Raw genomic sequence first — 21962 nt, 5'->3', positions numbered from 1 at the left:
AAGGATTTTTTTTTTTTTTTTTACCCTAGCCTCTCAATGATGTCTTTTGACTTTCATTTGGTTTATATCATTCCAATTGAGAAAACTGAATTCTTTGTTCTTCTCTATATTTTAGGGTATGAAAACATTTTTTTCTTGAAAAAAACGTTTTGTTTTGTTTTCTGTTTGCTTTTAAGATTTTTCTTTTTATCATTGGTTTTCAGGAATGGATTATGATGTACCTTGATACGGTTTTCTTTGTATTTATCCTGCTTGGAATTTACTGAAGTTCTTAATTATGTAAGTTTGTACTTTTCATTAAATTTAGAAGACTTCTGACCATACGTGTACGTTGGACCACTTGATGTTATCCCACAGTTCATTAAAAGTCTGATTCCTTTTTTCCAGCCTTTTTCCTTTTCTCTTTTAAATCCTTCTTTAATTTGGATAGTTTCTTTCCAAACTATTTGGTCAGGTACTATTTCTTCCAGTTTACCAATTTGTTTTCCTTCTTCCTTGTCTAATATGCTGATTATATTCCATCCATGGAACTTTAAGTATTTTCTTTTTTTAAATTTGGTTCTATTTTGTATCTTTTATTTCTCTTATTTTGTTCCTGTTCACTTTTTATCTTTGAGCATATTTCTTTTTTTTTAATTCTTAAAATTTTATTTATGTAATCTCTGCCCCCAATGCAGGGCTCAAACTCACAACCTCAAGATCAAGAGTTGCATGCTTTACTGACTGAACAAGCCGGGTGCCCTTTTGAGCATATTTCTATCAGCTCTTTCAAAGTCCTTGTCTGTTAATTCTGTCATCTCTGTCATTTCTAAGTTTGTTTCTATTGACTGATTTTTCTCCTGGTTATGGATTCCATTTTTTGGTCTCTGTATCTCTAGTGATTTTTTTTTAAATTGGATGATGGATATTATAAATTTTAAATGGTTTTGTGTTGAATTCCATTCTCTTCTTTTAACAGAACACAGTGGGCTGTGTGATAAGCTATTGAGTTATATGTAGTTCAGCTCAATCCTTTCAAAGCTTGTTTTTTTGGTTTTATTAGGGTAAGGCTACAGTTGCCTTTGTTCTAAGATGAGTTTATACCCAGATGTTCAGTAAGAATCTGCCACTACAGCTGGTCAGAACTGAAACATTTCCCACCTCTGAGCATAAAGCTCTTTGGTCATTCTCTGCCAAGATTTATGGGGTTTTACTCCATGCATGTGTGGCTTAATACTTCAGCAAGAATTCAAGAGGACTCTATGCTAACCTCCTGGAGCTCCTTCTCTGAGTGGCTCCCTCCTTCTGACACTATACTCTTTCCCTTCATTCCTGGTGCCTCAACCTCTCTGAATGAATCTCTGTTTCCTCACCTCAGCAAGACAGCCATTCTCTGCTTGGGAGTTCCTCCACTGCACCGCAGTCTAGGAGGAAAGCTGGGCACTCTGTACAGCTCATCTCATTCATTCCCTTCTCTCAGGGACTGTAGTCCTATACTGCAATATCTGAAAATTTTTTTATTACATCTTACTTAGTTTGTGGTTGTTTATGGCAGAAAAGTTAAGTCTGGGCCCTTTACTCCATCCTACTCTCTCCATATACATTTATGACTTTTTTCTCGTTACATTACTAACACATTTACATCAACACACATACTTCTACAACACTATTTTTAATGGCTGAATACTGCTGTATCATATAAATCTAATTTGTGCAATTGATCCTTTATTTCTAGAAATTTAAGGGTTTCCAAAGTTTTATTTTTCACACACAGCACTGTGATGAACATTTTTATACTTCCCTATATACTTAATTTTAATTTCTTTAGGTAACTATTCAAAGAATTTTGGGGTCAAAGGCTTACATATTTGTAAAGTTTTTGATGTTGACAAAAGGTCTCCCAGAAAGATTTACACTCCCATTCACAGTATGTAAACTTATATTTCCTTTAAAACTCTTTAGTGGAAAATCTGCATTAATTCAATATTTTTTGGAAAAAGTATACTATGTGCTAAGCGTTGTGCTAAAAGGATGGAAACTTACAGATTAAGAAAGCCGCTGACACTGAAAAGAACTGAGTCCTTTCAGGAAGACATATGTAAAGAAACAATGACAGAGCAATGTAATATAGCTACAATACAGGTGTGCACTAAATACCAATGGTAAGGGGAGCCTGAAAGGAACAGTCCAGCCTAAGTGTCTAAAGTGAATATGAAAGAATGAAGGGTGGGGTCATCAGACACACCTGCGGAGACAGAGAGAGGAGAACATTCCTAGCAAAGAGAACTGCACATGCAGAGGTGGTAAGGAGAGGAGAAGCATTACCTATTGAGAAACTATTAAGGCACAGGTAAGGGATTTGTAGAACATAAGCTAGAAAAGTTTTCAGGGTCTAAGTCAGTAAGGATTCTATCTTTCTAAGGAGTTTGGATTTTATCCTAAAAACAAAAACATAACCAGGTTTATATACAGGAAGTAGTGTTTTAGTGGCAGCTTGGGAGACTGACTAGAAGCAGTAAGTTAGGGTAGAAACATTGGTTACTAAGTTATGGCAGTAGAGCAGGCTAAAGATGATGGAATTTTGAAATAAGGAAATCTATGGACTGGACGCGTTAGCTTTTCAGGAGACAGAACTGATGGCCTTGAAAACTGACTACACAGTGGAATGAGGCAGATCCAAGAGTCAAAAGCGACTCATGTCTAGCTTGGGAAACTGGGTGAGCTGGTGATACCGTTCATTAAGCCTGGGAATATGGGAAACAGTCCAGGTTTGACCTGACAAACTATACCTTTATTCAGAACTGGACACTCTACAAGATGAACAGACTCACATTATCATGAGTCAGCAGCATGAATTAGCATGATCTATCCGTCCAACTGCTAGATTTCAAACTGAAGGCCCCCACAACTTAGAGGTCTGCTTTATTTTCGAAAGCACTGATGAATCTGTATTCATACCTTTTATTTTACTGTATCTTAAATCTTGTACCCTATAGTTTAGAAATGATTTAATAATCTTAGTTAAAAAGTAACTAATTATTATAGATTCCCAAATCATTTTTCAAATTTATATATATATTTTTAAGATTTTATGTATTTATTTGACCGAGAGAGCACAAGCAGGGAAAGTGGCAGGCAGAGAGAGAGGGAGAAGCAAGCTCCCCACAGAGCAGGGAGCCGGAAGCAGGGCTCGATCCCAGGACCCTGGGATCATGACCCGAGCTGTGGGCAGACGCTTAACTGACTGAGCCACCCAGGCACCCCTCAAATTTATTTATTTATTTTTAAGATTTTATTTATTTATTTGACAGAGTACAAGCAGGGGGAGCAGCAGGCAGAGGGAGAGGGAGAAGCAGGCTTCCTGCTGAGCAGGGAGCCTGATGAGGGACTTGATCCCAGGACCCTGGGATCATGACTCGAGCTGTGGGCAGACGCTTAACTGACTGAGCCACCCAGGCGCCCCACCCCTCAAATTTATACTTCTAATTTTCATCATGAAACTGGAAACTGAAGGGTTTTTTAATTCTATCATGAGGTACCTGGAGATTCCCATGGTTCTAACCTTTGTCTGGATCCACAGTTGAAAGGGGAGAAGGAACTGGCTATATATTTCCTATGCTACTCTCCATTTTTAAATATTACATAATTTTCTAATGCTAATAAGTGGTATTCCAAGATTTTATCAAGAGTATCAAGAACATTCAAGTGCAGTTATTAAGAGGTGAAGCTTTATAACTGATGACTAGCCCCAGATGACTATATTTTACTTCTTCCTGTTTAAATCTGAGAAAGAGGGCACTGTTGTCGTTCTTTCCTCTACGTTTTCATGTTATGCCCTAGTACCCTCTCACAGTGCTACTGATATAAAGAAAAAAGGTATGTACCAGAAAAGAGATTCATAATAGCCCCCAAACAGTCCAGCTATCTTTCAGTGAGTGAACATATAAACTATTATACATCTACACCATGGAATACTACTCAACACTAAAAAGCAATACTACTGATGCAACTCTGAGGACCTGTGGGGGAATTATGCTAAGTTAAAGAAGTCAATCTCAAAAAGACACATACTATATCATCATATAACACCCATGGATAGTTGTGCAAGTTGATTGTGGTGACCATTACGTGAATCTATACATGACAAAATTGCATAGAGCTATATACACACACACACTAACACACTAAAACTTTATAAATGGGTCAAATACTTTCTGAACTGCTACCTTCCCTCTTTCTTAAAAGGAAAGACAAATCTCTTACCTGTGCTGCAGTTTGATAGGGCTTCTTTTGTCAGATCAATTACAGAATCAAATTTCTTCTTCTCTACAGCCTGAAAAGTTGTTAAAAAACTAAGATTTTGCCTCAATAGCAGAAAATATTTAAAAAAAAGAAAACACAGATTCTAAATTGCCATTTAGAAGCTGGAGACTGAATATTTTGTAAGTCCTTACCGTTTAACTCTATTAGGAGAGAGAAGCTCATGAAATACTATATGGTTTCTGAGAATATGACTAAGCAAAATCTGAGTTAGTGTGGTAAATAAGTATGGTTGTGAAATATGTTTGTCACTGTTTTAATGTTTAAGCTAGCCTGGAATCTGGGTATGCTAACTAGTCAGGCATTAATTTCACAGAGAAAGAATCTCCCAAAGAATGAATGACAAAACTAAGTCATCCCCCCAGGTAGCGACACTAAAGTTCATAGAACTAACATACTCAAATAAACAACATTCAGAGACAACATTTATTACCTACCGTAACTTCTGTTTCAGCACCAGGTGAATTATTAGAATTGTTAGAATTTCCTGATGTAGTTTTTCCAGTATCTGGAAGAAAATTATTAAAATATCAACATTTGACAAATTTAGTAAACTATTAAACATTTATGAACTTTGTAATATATGAATGCTGAAACACAATGAGGATGCTCATTAACCATTTATTACATAATCACAAAAAAGTAATTCAATTGACATTACCTATTCCAAAGACCAAGGAACCAATTCAAACAAAAAAAAATCTAATTTGGATTCAAAAGATTTTGTCCTTCTGTAACTTTACAACTATATTAGTGACTCTTTTTTGAAAATCCATCTGTAAATTGATATGGCATTTGAGGAAACAGACTTGGAAATGTACACATTCTTTATTCACAGTATCTCTAACCCAGACTCTGGAGATGACTGAGGAGCATTCTATCTAGAACCAGGAGAAAACCTCAGATAAATGCTTGTAAATATCTGATTCACAATCTTAACAGTCTGAGCCCTGGGAGCAATTGAGTGGCTCTGTAAGTGAAGGCAAAGCTTTCTGAAATCAAGAGGCAAATACTCTAAAATAGTAAAACATGAAAAAGAAATGGGAAATTTTGAATGAGGACTTAATAGGCCAACAAGATAGCCATTTTAAGGGAGAGGAACTTTATTAGAAATCTGAGGGTAAAGATTTTTACATAAGTATAAGACAGAAACTCTAAAGAGGAACAAAGTATTCTCAAAAAACCAAAAGTTAAAAAAAAAAATCAAAGATGCTAAAGAATAGCCAAACTTTAAATCTTAAGATAAAACAAAAAGACAGACAAAACCAAATCACTACCACCAACACAGGCAGAGCAAACACAGAAAAATAATGAAATATATGAAAGGTTAAGTAGTTTTGTACCTTACAAATCCATTAAACACAGTAAACAAACAAAAGGCCATAAATTGATAAACACGAGGTTAGAAAGAAACCTCAATTATATGAAGGAATCATTTATTTATTCAGATAATATTAATCATATTATTAAATTATAATATATAATTACATATAAATTAAAACACTTGAAAGAATTAAAAATTTTATTTTAATGAAAGATAATATTCAATTCTCTATTTTAAGCAAATACTGATTTGAGGCTTTCTAATTTCATAGATCGTATTTTAATCAACTTAAGATACCTGTTGGATTTGATGTAATTGGAGTTGTCAAATTAGGACTTTCCACAGAAATCAATGTAACATCATCATTGTTACTAAAATGATAAAATTAAAAACAAAAATAAACTAAACATGCATTATCAGGCTGAAACATGCAGTCAATGGTTAGAATTCTTCTGACTTACCATTTCATAACTGACACATTTTAATCTAACAATTGTGGTGGGGAACTGGAGATAAAACCAAATACTCAAGAAACCCATATGTTGCCAGTTACATGACCAAAAGTGTCCAATAATGGATCCTTAAAACTTACTAGAGACCCATTTACAATGAATCCAAATATATAACCTATAAGCATACAATATACATAAATGTACAAAATATACAAAAGTCACCAAGGCAAGTACATATACTTGCCTTGATGAAAATGAAAAGTATAACTGAAAAAAACCCAGTAAGACACTTTGACTCTTAATAGCTATAGGACTGTGACAAATAAGGCTATTAAAAAATTAGTCCTGCCACGATTCTGCATTATATCACTGTAGTAGAAATATTGACCACACATTTACTAAACTAAGGGAGATGGTAAATGACGCTCATTACGGTTATTGCTCCCATTTGACCCTGACTCCACTTTCATGAGTTTGATATTTAAATCAGAATCTTTAAGATCTTGACACAAATTTCAATGAGCCCATAAAATTGCTATGCATAGTTATACCACTTTCTTACAGATGTTTTTAATTTTTAGCTTTTGTACTTAGGTCTATGATGCATTTCAAGTTATTTTTGTATATGGTGTGAGGTAAGAGGGGAGGTTCACTTTTCCCCTCTGGCTATTCCTGCAACAGCTGCTGACTATCTTTTCTCCAATAAATTACCTTGGCCTCTTTGTTGAAAACCAATGGACAATATATAATAGTCTCTAATCTGGCCACCAATTTATAGGTTTATCCTAAGACAACACCATTGTCTTAATTACTATAACTTTATAGAAGTCTTAAACTTAGTGTCTGTCTTCCAATTTTGTTGTTCTAACACTGCTTTCATCTTCTAAGTCTTTTGCATTTCACGTAAGTTTTCAATCAGCTTGTTACTTTCTACAAAAAAGGCTGCCAAGATTTTGACTGAGAGTGCATTAAATGTAAAGAATGATTTGGGTGAAGTGACATTAATAATGAATTTTCCCATATACTTACTGTCCCTAACCAACCTCCCCACCCACGCCTACCCACCAAAATCCTATAGCACAGTGGTATGCTTATTACAAAGGATAAACCTACATTGACACATCATTATCATGATCAAAGTCCATAGTACAATAGAGTTCACTCTTACTGGTATACATTCCACGCATTCTGACAAATATATAATGATACATATCCATCATTATAGCATCATACAGAATAGTTTCACTGCCCTAAAAATCCCTGAGCTCTGCCTATTCATCCCTCCTCATTAGCCCCTGGCAGTATTTGATCTTTTTACTGTCTTCATTGTTTCACCTTTTCTAGTATGTCATGTAGTTAGAATCATACAGTATATAGCCTTCTCAGACTAACTTCTTTCATTTAGTAATATGCATTTAAGTTTCCTCTGTGTTTTTTCATAGCTTGAAGGCTCATTTCTTTTTTAGTAACGTCCATTGTCTGAATGTAATGATTTATTTATCCATTCACCTACTGAAGGACATTTTGGTTGCGTCCACATTCTGGCAATTATGAATAAAACTGCATTGTATATGATTCTATTTTCTGTCCTTTCTTAGCCTATCAATTATACTTCTTTCTTAGGTGGTTCCCTTAAAGTCTCCAATATATATTTACAACTAATTCAAGTCCACTTTCAAATAATACTATACTCCTTCACAAGTAGTGGAACTACCTTACAATAACAAAATATTCCTAATTTCTCCTACCTGTTCCTTATATCATTGCTGATATTCATTTAAACACACATACACACACACACACGCACAAACACATAAATACACTGTTGCTATTATTTTGAACAAACTGTCAAATCAATTAAAAAGAGAAATAAATTTCTATTTTACTTTCACTCATTCCTTCAAAGATCTTGTCTGTAGATCTGATTTTCTGGCTTATTTTCCTTCTCTGTGAAGAATTTTTAACACTTCTTAGAAGGCAGGTCTACAGGCAACAAATACCCTAAATTTTTGTTTGTCTGAGAAAGTCTGTATTTCTCCTTCACTTTTGAAGGACAGTGTCACAGAGTACAGAATTTTAAGCTGGTGGTTTTGTTCTCTCAATACTTTAAAATATTTCACTCCACCCTCTTCTTGCTTGCATAGTTTCTAAGGAGACGTTGGATGCAGTTCTCATCTTTGCTCCACTATGGGTAAGGTGTTTTTTCCTCTGGCTTCTTTCAAGATTTTATCTCTGATTTTCTGAATTTTAAATATTATATGCCTAAATGTAGTTTTTTGGTATTTATCCTGCTTAGTGTTCTCTGAGCTTGGTATTTAATGTTAATTTGGGGGAAATTCTTAGTCATTATGGCTTCAAACACTGTTTTTGTTCCTTTCTCTCTGCACACCCCCTCCCTTACCCTTCTGGTGCTCCCATTATGCTTAGGTTATTCCCTTTGTACTTTGTCCCATGTTCTTGGATATTTTTGTTGTTGTCTTTTCTTCTCTTTACTTTTCTGTTTTGAAGTTCCTATTGTCAGACTCTCAAGCTCAGTGATCCTTTCCTCAGAGGTATCTAATCTACCAGTAAGTCCATCAAAGTCATTCTTCATTGTTAGTTTTGATCTCAAGCATTTCCATTTCTCTGCTTATTTATTCACCTGTTTTTGCATTTTTTCTACTTTTTTTTTCACTGAAGCCCTTAGCAAATAGTTTTTCAAAATTCCTGGTCTGGCAAGTTAAACATTTCTGTCATAGCTGACTCTGCTTCTGATGCTTGTTTAGTCTCTTCAAATCATGTTTCTTACCTTTTAGTATGTCTTGTGATTTTTTGTTGAATGGTGGACCCGATGTCCTGGATAAAAGGACCTATGATAAACAGACCTTTGGTAATGCAGTGGTTCTACTAATCCTATGATTAGCTCTCAGTCTTTTAAGTAGGTCTATGCCCCTGGAGTGTGAACTTCACTAGCACTTCTTAGTCACCCACCCCCTTTACGTGGGACAGATGGCTGGAGCAGCTAGAGTTGGGTATTCACTTCCTCCATATGGAAAGCTAGAGGGAGCAGGAGTTGGGGATTTCATTCCCCCAGGTAGGTTAAGTTCTAGTAGTAGTTTCTCCCTAGGACAGTCCTTGTTAAGAACAGAGTGGTCTGGTATATTTCAAAAGGTTCCTTTTGCCAACTGGCTGCTGCAAGCATGAAGGGATTTTTCTCCATTCACTGTCAGGACCTGGTAGAGCTCTTGGAGGTAAAACACAAAATTATGGGCCTCCCCCTGGAGTTTTTAACTCTTGATTTGTCTATTCTGAGCCTCCAGCAATTAGTTTACATTTTCCTAAACTGGCATTGGTTCCCATGGAAGCTTCTGCTTCTGGGTTTCTGCTCCAGTTCCCAAATGTTGTGATTACCATTTCTGCCCATTTGTTGCTCCAATTTTGGGGGCAGTATTTTGCTCTGTGACCATACTTCTTTAATGGATCTAAGAAGAGGTGTTGATTTTTTCCAGTTTATTGAGCTTTTTACTTGTTAGAATGGAGTAATAACTCCTTATGTGCTAGATCACAAATCTGAAATCTACTTTATAGTTCTGAAGTTAGGTCTTACAGATATTTTGGTAATCTTATCCCTTTGTATATCATGTTCTTTGACATTACTGTAAATAGTATTGATTTTAAATTTTAAATTCCAACTATTTGTTGCCTGTATACAGAAACACCATAAATGGTATAATTTATATTATACACACACACACACATATATATACACATACCACATAATATAGAGGAACAGTATGATATATACACACATATATACCCTATATAGAAGCACAGAAAAATATTTTATATTACCCACATATTTATAATATCCAGTACTCTTCATCTCTTCACCTTTGCATAGATCCAAATTTCCATCTGATTTTATTTTCCTTCTGCCTGTAAAACTTCCTTTAACATTTTCTGCAGTGCAGATCCACTGCTGATGTATTCTCCACACCCCCCCAACTTTTTTTTTAGTGTGAAAATGTCTGTTTTCCCCTAATACCTTAAAGATATTTTCACACAGTGTAGAAATTTTAATGGGTAGTTTTTCTTTCAACATTTTAGAGACGTCTTCTGCATTTCAAAACTTTAGAGATGTCTTTTAGTTTGCATAGTACACAACAAGAGGTCTCCTGATCTTTTTTGTTCCTTTCTTTGTAATGAGTCTTTTCTCTCTGGCTGCTTTTAAGATTTTCTTGTCACTACTGGCTTTCACCAATCTGATTATGATGTGGTTTTCCTTTATGCTTCTCAACCTTTTTTTTTTTTTTTTTAATATTTATGGGCTTTGAATTTTCACCAAATTTGGAAAAATTTTAGATGTTACATCTTTCCTCCCTCCCCCCTGCCCCTAGCCTGGTGAAACTTCAATGATATATATATTAGACTGCTTGATACTGTTCCAAAGGTCTCTGATGCTCTGTTCATCTTCTTTGTTAGTCTTTTTTCTCCCCATGCCTTTGTTTGAACAGTTTCTATTGTTATTCCACTGTCTTTTTAAAAATCAACAATTATCTATTTTGTTGTTAATCCTAATCAATGTACTTTTCATACTTCAGTTATTGTCTTTTTCATTTCTAGTTCAACTTGGGTTTTTTTTTAACATCTGCCATTTTCACATTTTCCTTTATATTGTTGGGACATGAACACTAAATTGATAATAGCTATTTTATGTTGTTGTTGTCCATCAAACATATTGTTTCTAGGTCTGTTTCTAGCATTTCAGTTTTCTCCTTACTATGAATTATATTTTTTGCTACTTTGCATGTCTGGTAATTTTTGATTAGATGTCAGACATTGTAGAATTTACACTGCTGAATGATGGATGTTTCATTCTTTCAAAGAGTGCTGGACCATGGGCGCCTGGGTGGTTCAGTCGGTTAAGCATCTACCTTCGGCTCAGGTCATGATCTCAGGGTCTTGGCATCAAGCCCCAAGTCAGGCTCCATGCTCAGCGGAGAGCCTGCTTTCCCCCCTCCCTCTGCCTATTGCTCCCCGTGCTTGTGCTCTGTCAAATAAATAAATAAAATCTTAAAAAGAAAAGAAAAGAAAAAGAATGGAGGACAATTCTGACATACAGTTAAATTACTCAGGATTACTTGCATCCTTTGTGTCCTTTTAGCTTTTTGGAAGTAGGACCACAGCAGTTTTTAGTCTAGGACTAAGCCAGCCTCACTACAGCTACACCCACATAAGGACTCTCTCTACCTGTGGTTCCATATTATAAGTTTTTTTCATTATAGCCAGTGGGAAAGCAAAATGTTCCCAGTCCTGCACAATATCCAAAAAATGTTTGATCTTCTTTTCAATGGTTCTTTCCCCAGCCTCTTGTAGTTTCATCCTTTGCATGCATAGATCTGCATTCAGCCAATGATTCAAGAAGTTCCCTCTGCAGATCATCAGAGCTCTATCTTTACACAATTTGCTTTCTTCATTGTTCTGCCTCACAAATTCTAGCCAACTCAGATTCCCCAATCTCTGATGTATATGTAGCAAGACCTTAGAGGCTGTTTGGGCTCCTCCTGCCTCTGCCCTTTACCTGCAAAATGCCTCCAGGCAGTAAGCTTGAACAATGGTAGGGTGCATTTCACCTGTTTCCCTCTCCCAGGGAGATTGCTCCCCGTTGAACAATGTCTGCACACAATTCTTTTTCTTTTTTAGTTTGGTTTTCTGCTTGTTGACAACAAAAGAACAATTCCTGTAGCAATTAATACTTCATGGGCAGAAGCAGACATTTCCTACACATTCATTTTAGTTTTGTGAAATCAACTGGTTTTCATGCACATTTTAGAACAGATTTAATTCAATAATTTTTCCCAAATTTATCAATAAGAGATTCTAACAGCCATTCTTTCTAAGTTCAGTAAACAAAATCAAATGTTCAGATCTAAATTTGATCAAGAATATTTCATCCTTCTGTTTTTGGTCTCTAACAAAACTTAGAAAGTTTACTTTGTATGTATTTTTTTGTCCTAGTAATAGTCATCATAGATTGATAACTGTATTTATTTTGTTGCTTAACCATAGCAATTCTTTTCAGATGTTCACTACACTAGAGTCAAAATCTCTTATCAATCTCAAAATTCTTCATTTAACATTTCTAAAATATTTCTAATTTTTTGTTTTTAAAAAGTTTATGTATTTAAGTAATCTCTACCTCCCCAAGGTGGGGCTCAAACTCATGACTCCAAGATCAAGAGTCGCATGCTCCTCCAACTGAGCCAACCAGGCGACCAACCAGGTGTCCCAATATTTCTAATATTTTAAGTATTTCTCCTTGCTGCTATAGTACATCAAATATAGCGTTATTTAGGAGTTTAAGAAACCTAGCAGAAAGACTTTAAAAAGCAGAGTGGAATTTTTAGCTTTCTCACTGGGCTGAGGCGGTGAAGATTACCATTTGGGTCCCACCAAGGTGGAGGGACCCTAGTGAACACTCCAAGCTCTCAGCTGGGAATCCACAGAGGTCTATGTCTTAAAAGCCACAGTGAACTAGCCAGAGGTAGAAGGACCTTACCATATTAACAAGCCTCAATTTATACCATTCCCTGAGTAGATTAGGTGACCAGGTCCTACTCAGCCAGAGAGAACAAACCTTATGTACAGTAAGATATTATTCCAGAGCCTCACCAATTTTTCAGAAATTATCAAGCGTGCCAAAAGACAGAACCAAATGACCAGAAACTGACAGAAAAACAACAGAAACAGCTATATAGATGATCCGGATGCTGGGGTTACAAAACAAGGACACTAAAAGAATTATGATTAATACTTTTAAGAATATTGAGGAAAGATGGATATAGTTAAAACCAGATGGAACACTGATCAGAAAAGTAGAAACTATGAAAAAAAGGCTACAATGAAATTAAGAAGTCAATTCATATAAAGACACTATTACAAAAGTGGAAAGACTTGGAGTGGAAAAAGATATTTATAGTAAACATATCTAACAAAAAAAACTTACGACAGGCAACTCAAAGGGAAAACATGCAAAAGTCTTAAGAGAAACTTCATAAAAGGTATCAAAATGGCTAACTAACATAAAAATGTGCTTAACTACTTTAGAAGGAAATACAAATTAAAACCAAGACATGATGCTATAAACATACCAGTGTAGCTAAAGCAAAAAAGGCAGGTATTATCAAGTGATGGCAAGGATATGGAAGAACAAAAACCTCATTATACTTCCTAATGGGAATGTAGCTTTGCTATGACCTCCTTGGTAAAGTGTTTGGTAATATCTATTAAACCTGAAAATATATATACTCTATGACCTACCAATTCCATTTACAGGCAAATGTCCAACAGAAATGTATGTACATTCACCAAAAGACATAAAAAGGAATGTTCAAAGCAGCACTACTCATAATTTCCCCAATCTGCAAACAACCCAGATGCCCATTAACAGTTGTGAATAAGTAAACTGAGGTATATTCGTGTGATGAGCACTATATAGCAACAAGAATGAAGAAACTATTGCTGCTAAGCAACAGCATAGATGAACCTCACAACACATAATGTTGGGCAAAAGAAGCAAGACACCAAAGAGTTCACTGAGTATGACTCCATTTATATAAACGTGAAAACCAAACAAAAACAACTTATGGTGTTAAAAGATAGTTGTCGACCTCTGATAGTCGTGGACCTGGAGCAGCGAAGGAACTGAGAAAAAGAGACGACAGTAAAGCGAGGCACAGGGGACATCGAGCGAACACCCCAAGGTCCCGAGGTTTATTTTCCAAAATCTAATATACCTTCTACAATGATATAGATCTATAATGACTTACAGCAGGGGCTTAATAAGGCACATTCTTCCACGTACACAGGGTTAGTCAAGTGAAGCAATGGGAGTGGAGAAGGAATAAAGAAATCTGTAACTGGCTGTGATCAATTAATTGTAAACACCATTGTACTTGGACCTTAACACAGGATAAGAGAACAAAGAAGGGAATGCACAGTGTTCTTTTTACAGCTGGCTTCCTATCTGCAAAACATCTTCTGCTGTGTACTTTAGAACAGACCACACACATCCCAAGGGCATTTCACTCTTATCCTTTCGGGTTATTTTTAACCCTGCAATCTCGAGTTTTCTCGGAGATCTCGGGATCTGAACGAACATGCACCAGTGGTCGTTGTGGCGTTCTGTTTCCCACAGATAGTGGTTACTTAGGTCGGTGTGGTAGGAGTGGGATTAGTGACTAGGGGTGAGGCATGAGGCAGACTGGATGCCACTGATGTGATCTGGGAGATATTTACAAAATGGGTTTACTTTGCCAAAATTGCCAAGTGATGCACTTCTTGTTTGTGCAGTTCTCACTGGGCATTATGTTAATTAATTTTATTTAAATAGTATACATGTGGGGCTTGTTTGTGTATTAATTATTCATTTTTAATATTTATTATTAATACTTACCCTGAGAAATTAATCTATCTGCAAACTAAAGATTGAAATTCTGTGAGTATTTAATGATACATTACTTTTATAAAACTGTTCCACTGATTGCTACCAACGATGGCTGTTTTTTTTTTAAGATTTATTTATTTATTTTAGAGAGAGAGAGCAAGCGGGGAGGGGGAGCAGAGGGAGAGGGACAGAATCTCAAGCAGACTCCCCGCTGAGCTTGGAGCCCGATGGGGGGGCTAGATCCCACAACCCTGAGACCATGACCTGAGCCAAAATCAAGTCAGATGCTTAACCAGCTGAGCCACCCAGGTGCCCCAATGATGGCTGTTTTTTAAATGAACCATATCTGGGAGGGAAATTGAAGACACTGATGATTTTCATGTTCATCTGGATATACCTAACCTATGTTTTCTACTTGCATTTTACCTTGGAGAAAAATTTGTGTCTAAAATTAGTAATTACAATTCTCCAGGTAATGTTATAATATAGTAATTTAAGATCATGTGTTTTGGAGACAAACTGGGTCTAAATCTGGGTCTAAATCCACTGGTGGCTTTAGTGGCTTGGCCACTTACTAGCTGAGTGTTTTGGGGGCAAGAAACTCTGCCTTGGTTTCTTCATCTATAAAAGAGGGAGAAGCTTCACAAGATTAAATTAATGTTAATGAAGAATGAGTAGGAAGGAGCACATGCAACACTGTAGGAAATTTCTTAAAATATTGTGGCTGGTGGGGCACCTGGGTGGCTCAGTCGGTTAAGCGTCTGCCTTCAGCTCGGGTCATGATCCCAGGGTCCTGGGATCGAGCCCCATATCGGGCTCCTTGCTCAGCGGGGAGCCTGCTTCTCCCTCTCCCTCTGCCTGCCACTCCCCCTGCTTGTGCTGTCAATAAATAAAATATTAAAAAAAATATATATATTGTGGCTGGTAACGGCTTTCCCCTCTTTGATCTCTACAAATAGTTCTTCACATGAAGTTCAATGCCAGACTTAGGTTTTAGACATAATTCACGTTTCATTCAATCAACATTGGTGAAATAGTCTGTTCCTGGGTGCCTTACACCTTGATGCTTCCTTTTCATCTTTGGAAATGATTGCACATAGAGGCATTTTCTTCCTATTTAAGCAAGTTCCTTTTATTCAAACGTGTTCTGGTCCATAGCCTTCTCTTCTATGAGCATTTTCAGCTCAGCTGTTACTGCCTTTCCCATTTCCTACACATTCTCAAAAGAAAATTGTTTAAACTTCTACATCCAACCATTACATGACAGACATAGAAAGTTAGTTGTGGCACTAATTCCTTTAACACTTGGGGTTAACAGAAAAAACAATTATAAAACCTCCTGGCTTTCTCTAGAGTTTTAATAATAGTGGAAACAACATGTTTTTGCTTTCTTTTTTAAAGTTCCTTTATTTCTTAAATATTTTTTTGAAAAATTTTAAATAAATTATATGTATAAGGAAGTAAATAAACTGCTATGTAGAGTAGCTATGATGGAACCCCCACACTTGAACAATTTGAGAAGCTCTTATTTAAAAAAATCTTAAGAAATTTAACTTTATATGTATGTATTTGTTTGATACATATATATCTGTTTGAAGACATCAGAAAGCTGTGGTAGAAGCCATGACTTAAGGAACTGAGGTCCCAGAGAGAAAGAGGGTATACACAAGTGGGCTAGACACTTGCCCCTCTCACTGCATCTGTCAACGAAACCACTCAGGAATACTGAGAAGCCAAGCAGAAGGTGGTTGATATCACAGTGGACTGTATCGAGGAGACAAAAATTGGAATATACAACCAGCAACAGAGGGGGAGCCATAGGAAACACCCCAGTGTTTCTGGTAGAAGTCTTAGAGGGCTATGCCATAAGATGGAGTAAAAATCAAAATAGACCTAGTCTTATAAAGACCGCAAATAAGCCTCAGTTCTGCTCAATTCCTGATTAGATTGAAGTATATTATTTAACATAATGGCTTAAAGAATAAACAGTTATAATCTCAGTTTCTGTGGGTAATGCAGTATGGAGCAGTATAGCTGAGGGGTTTTGGCTCAGGATTTGTCATGAGGTTGCATTCAGGATGATGGCAGGAGCTGCAGTCATCTGAAGGCTCAACGAGGGCTGAAGGTCCCGCTTCCAAAATGGTTTACTCACATGGCTGTTGGCAGGGTGCCTCACCATGTGGGATTCTGCACAGGCTGCTTGATGTCCTCTAGTAAACTATGCTTGTTGCCATGTTAATATGGTAGTTAACTTGCCTCAGAGCAAGCAATCCAAGAGAAAGAAAGGAAGCTATGATGCTTTTTATGATCTAGTTACATATTGCCACTTTTGCCATATTCTATTTGCTGTCACTAAGTATAGCCCAAGACAAAAATTAGACTCCACTTTTTTAAAGGAAGAGTATATCGAAGAATGTGTGCCTATATTTTAAAACCATCAACAGAGCCTATGTCCCTCTCTCTGCTGCCTGCCAGAGTGTAGGGTGAATCTACTCTGATAGAAGATAACACCATTTAGAATCTCTACGATTTTCAATACACAATGTCCAAGATTCAAACAAAAATTAGCAGTTATAATAAGAAACAGGACAAAGATTAAAAAATAGCAAATAGAAACAGAGCTCAAAGTGACCTGGATACAAGGGTCATAAGAAATGGATCAGAAAATAACAGTGATTAAAATGTTCAACACATGGACAACAAGATAAAGAATTTCACCAGAGAATCTCTATCTATAGAAAAGAATACAATGGTGGCCTGGGTGGCTCAGTCAGCTAAGAGTCTGACTCTTGATTTCAGCTCAGGTCATGATCTCAGGGTTGTGAGATCGAGCCCAGTGTCAGGCTCAGTGCTGGGTGTGGAGCCTGCTTAAGATTCCCTCTTCCCATCTCCCTTTGTCCCTCCCCCACTGTGCTCATGCATGTGCATGCCCTTTCTCTCTAAAAAAAAAAAAATAAAAAGAATAAAATGGAAAGGGGAGAACTGAAAATTAAGCAAACTGAAATTAACAATTCGATACATGGGTTTAACAGCCACTTTGATCCAGCTGAAGAGAGGATTCATAAACTGGAAAATAGGTGAGTAGAAAATATCCAGACTGAAGGATGGTATGTACAAGAAGCATGTAATTGGAATACTGAAGGGGAGAAGAGATGGAATGGTGCTGAAGGAATATCTGAAGAGATAATGGCCAAGAATTTTCCAAAGATAATGGAAGACATAAAACCAGAGTTCTGAAAGGAAATACCTACCTACAATACCATACTCATGTTAAAATATCCTTTAAAAATAAAGACAAAATGGAATTATTTCCAGACCAAAAAAACCCGACAGAATTTATCTTGAGCAAAACTAAAAAAGGAAGTAACAAAGTTCTTCAGGCAGAAGGAAAATTTTCCCAGGTGGAAAGATGGAAATACAGGAAGAAATGAAGAGCAACAGGAGGGGTAAATAATGTGGATAACTCTAAATGAATAATGACTGTAACAAGACAGTGGTATCATCTTGTGAGATTTAAAATAGAGCTGACCTTGAACAACAAGGGTTTGAACTGCACAGGTCCACTTACCCATGGATTTTCTTCAGTAAATAAGGTATAGTACTCTAGTGTATTTTCTCATGATTTTTAATAATATTTTCTTTTCTCTAGGTTACGTTATTGTAAAATACAGTGTACAATATACAGCATATACAAAATATTTAATTGACTGCTTATGTTATCAGTAAGGCTTCCAGTCAACAGTAGACTATTAATAGTTAAATTTGGGGGGAGTCAAAAGTTATGTGTGAATTTTTGACTGTGTGTGGGGTTAATGCTGCATTGTTTGATGGTCAACTGTAATGTAAAATTAAAATGTGTGAAAATACAAAAGATGGTGGGGGAGTGGTAAATGGAATTATAAGGTTCTAAGGTCAAGCATTACCTACAGAATGGTAAAAGTAGTAATTCATATTGGATTCTAATTATTAGAGTCAAGAATCCAAATCATGATTTTTAGGACAATTTCTAAAGAAACAATAAAAGATGTATAATTAACAAGGTAATGGGGAAAGAAAAAAAAAGATTAATCCAAAAGAAGGCTAAAATAGAGACACACAGACAAAATAGGGGAAAAGGCCCATAAAACAGATGGGATAAAAGAAAACAAGTAGAAAGACTGTAGTTATGAACCCACATATTTCAGTAGGATTACATTAAACATAAACTAAATTTTCTAATAAATAGATAACTATTTTTGAATTGGATTAAAAACACATGTAGTTTAATAAATAATTATTAATCATGTAGCCACCACTCAGGTAAATACATTTTATATGACCAGCACTTCAGAAACCCATATGCCTCTATCCTATATCATAAATCTCCTCCATAAATAGCATTTGTAGTGCTAATTTCTTTGTTTTAGTCTTTAGATTTACCATCTACCCTTGACTTCCTACATAATTTTTTTTTTTTCTGGCTATTTTTGACCTTTATTTGAATGGAATCCTACTATTTGAGCCTGCTTTTCCATAGTGTTTTTGTGGGAGTAACTTGTACTGCTGCATGTTACTGCAGTTCTTCCATTTCCACTAATATACAGAATTCCACTGTATGGATTTACTGCAATTTATTCTTTTCAACTGTAGATGGGCTTTTTGTCCTTCTATTTTTCGACTATTATGCAAAATGCTAATAAACATTCCTCTACATATATCCTATTGAACATTTAGAGGGTATGTATCAAAGGATGGGACTGTGAGGTCAAAGGATATTCAGATCTTCAATATTTTTAGATAATGCCAATTTTTTTCTAAAGCATTATATCAATTTACTCTTCTAACAACAACAATGTTAAATAAAATCAATTCCCTTTTTTTCAAAACCTCACCAATACACCAGGTATTGTCAGATTTTAAAATGTTTTACTTTACCTGATATGAAAAGGTATCTCATTGTGGCTTTAATTTGCATTTCCCTGATTACTAATGTAGATGAGCACTTTTTCATATATTTATTATCGGTCATTTGGAATTCCTCTTTTGTGAAGTAGATGTACAAGTTTTTTGCCCATTTTTATTTTGTATTATCTGGCTTTTACTCATTGATTTGAAGTACTTTCTATATACTCTTTCTATATATCCTCTAGGGAAAGGTCCCTAGAGGTTCTATGTGCTTCAAGTGTCTTCTCCCACTTGATGGCCTGTCTTCTCACTAAAATTAGTGGCTTGAGAGAAGTTTCTAATTTTAATATGGTAAAACAGATCAATTTTTTTTTTTTTATCATGAAGGTATTTTTGTCTTAAGAAATCCTTCCTTGGGGGCGCCTGGGTGGCTCAGTCGTTAAGCGTCTGCCTTCAGCTCAGGTCATGATCCCAGGGTCCTGGGATCGAGCCCCACATTGGGCTCCTGCTCGGCGGGAAGCCTGCTTCTCCCTCTCCCACTCCCCCTGCTTGTGTTCTTCTCTTGCTGTGTCTCTCTCTGTCAAATAAATAAATAAAATCTTTAAAAAAAAAAAAGAAATCCTTCCTTGGGCGCCTGGGTGGCTCAGTTGGTTGAGCGACTGCCTTCGGCTCAGGTCATGATCCTGGAGTCCCGGGATCGAGTCCCACATCAGGCTCCCTGCTCGGCAGGGAGTCTGCTTCTCCCTCTGACCCTCTCATGCTCTCTCTATCTCATTCTCTCTCTCAAATAAATAAATAAAATCTTAAAAAAAAAAAAAAAAGAAATCCTTCCTTATCCTAAGTTCATGAGGATGTTCTATATTACCTTCTAAAAGCTTTGTAATTTTCCTTTAGATAATTGAATTCCTTAATCCACAGGAGATTGATTTTTATGTGCAGTCTGACATACAGATCCAATGTCTTTCATATTTTCCTCAACATGAATAGCAAAGTAACTGCACTATTTACTAAAAGTCAATCATTTCTCAAGTGATGTGACATACAATCTCCATCACATATCACATATACATATATGCATGGGTTTCTCGATTCTCTGTGACACTGCTCTATTTGTCTATTACTTGAATTGAATAATATCACATTATTCTAAAATTTCTGCGGTTTGTAGTGTCCTGACATCTGATGGCAAATTCCCTCCTCTTTGTTTCTCCAGTTGATGGATATCTTGGTCTCTTAATCCACTGTATTTACATACACATTTTAGAATCAAATCAGCTTGTCAAATTCCACAAAATTACACACTGGAAAACTGATTGAAATTGCATTCTCTAAATTAATTTGAACAAAAGTGAAAACATTCTATAAATACTGCATTGTCCAACCCATAAACATAGTTCATTTTCCACTGAATTCTTCTTTAATACCTCTCAAAGTTTTATAATTTTCTTCAGCTATTACATGTCTTATTAAATGTATTGCTAGGTTTGGTGCTACTGTATGGTTATCATATCTTTTAAAAATATCTTTTAATTCCCTAATTGTTTATATCTGGTATACAAGAATATAAATTTTTATATGTTTGAGATTGACAATCTTGTTAACTTGTTAATCCTAATAATTTATCTGTAGTTACTTTGGATTTCCTATATTATATACCTACCCCAATCATCCAAGAATAGTAATAATATTTCTTCCTTCTTTTTCAATCCTTTCTAAATTGACCTCTTTTTCTTTCATTAGCCAAGAGATCCAGTATAATGTTAAAGTGGTGAGAGCAGGCATCCTTCTATTTTGTATCTCAAGGGAAATACTTCCAATATTTGGCCATCAGATCTGTTTTAGGGTTTTTGTAGATACTCTTTATCAGATTAAGGAAGTTACCTCCCTATTCCAAGTTTGCAAAGAATTTGTTTTTAATCATAAACAGGTGATTTTATCAAATCCTACTTGTATTGTGGTTAATAATGATTCTTGTTCTGGCAAATTACATTAACTGGTATTTTATTATTGACCCAGCAGCATTCCTGAGACAAACTCAACTTTTATATTGAACTTGGCTTTACTAGTATCTTGTTTAGGATATATGCCTCTATTTCATGGGTAAAAATGGACTATAATTTTCCATTTCTGTAAAATGTTAAAATTGATTTTAATATATCACATTTATACAAGATTTTTGTATCTACTCTCATAAAACAAACTGAAAAATATTCCCTCTTTTTTTATTTTTTGGAAGTTTGTTTAAAACTGGTGTTTTGTTTTTTTTTAAATTTTATTATATTATGTTAGTCACCATATATTACATCATTAGTTTTTGATGTAGTGATCCACGATCCATTGTTTTCGTATAACACCCAGTGCTCCATGCAGTACGTGCCCTCCTTAATACCCATCACCGGGCTAACCAATCCCCCCTCCCCCCTCCCCTCTAAAACCCTGTTTGTTTCTCAGGTCCATAGTCTCTCATGGTTCATCTCTCCCTCCAATTCCCCCCCCCATTTTTCCCTTCCTTCTCCTAATGTCCTCCATGTTATTCCTTATGTTCCACAAATAAGTGAAACCATATGATAATTGACTT

At 35.8% G+C, this 21962-nt stretch overlaps 1 protein-coding gene across 1 annotated transcript in view; it reads right to left on the bottom strand.

Moving 5' to 3' along the window:
* ATF7IP2 (activating transcription factor 7 interacting protein 2) overlaps nt 1-21962 on the bottom strand; it is a 55139-nt gene that overhangs the window by 11415 nt on the left and 21762 nt on the right. Inside the window, exons 6-9 of the mRNA XM_032392215.1 lie at nt 8864-8924; nt 5921-5994; nt 4737-4807; nt 4243-4312 (exon numbers count right to left, since the gene is read on the bottom strand). Coding sequence (XP_032248106.1) covers nt 4243-4312; nt 4737-4807; nt 5921-5994; nt 8864-8924 — 276 coding nt within the window. The remainder of the gene's footprint in view (nt 1-4242; nt 4313-4736; nt 4808-5920; nt 5995-8863; nt 8925-21962) is intronic.

Source organism: Phoca vitulina, unplaced genomic scaffold, assembly GCF_004348235.1.
Source record: "Phoca vitulina isolate PV1807 unplaced genomic scaffold, GSC_HSeal_1.0 scaffold66, whole genome shotgun sequence".
Taxonomy (NCBI): Eukaryota; Metazoa; Chordata; class Mammalia; order Carnivora; family Phocidae; genus Phoca; species Phoca vitulina.
Note: the sequence above shows the minus strand (reverse complement) of the source record. Positions and strands in the feature narration are given on the sequence as shown.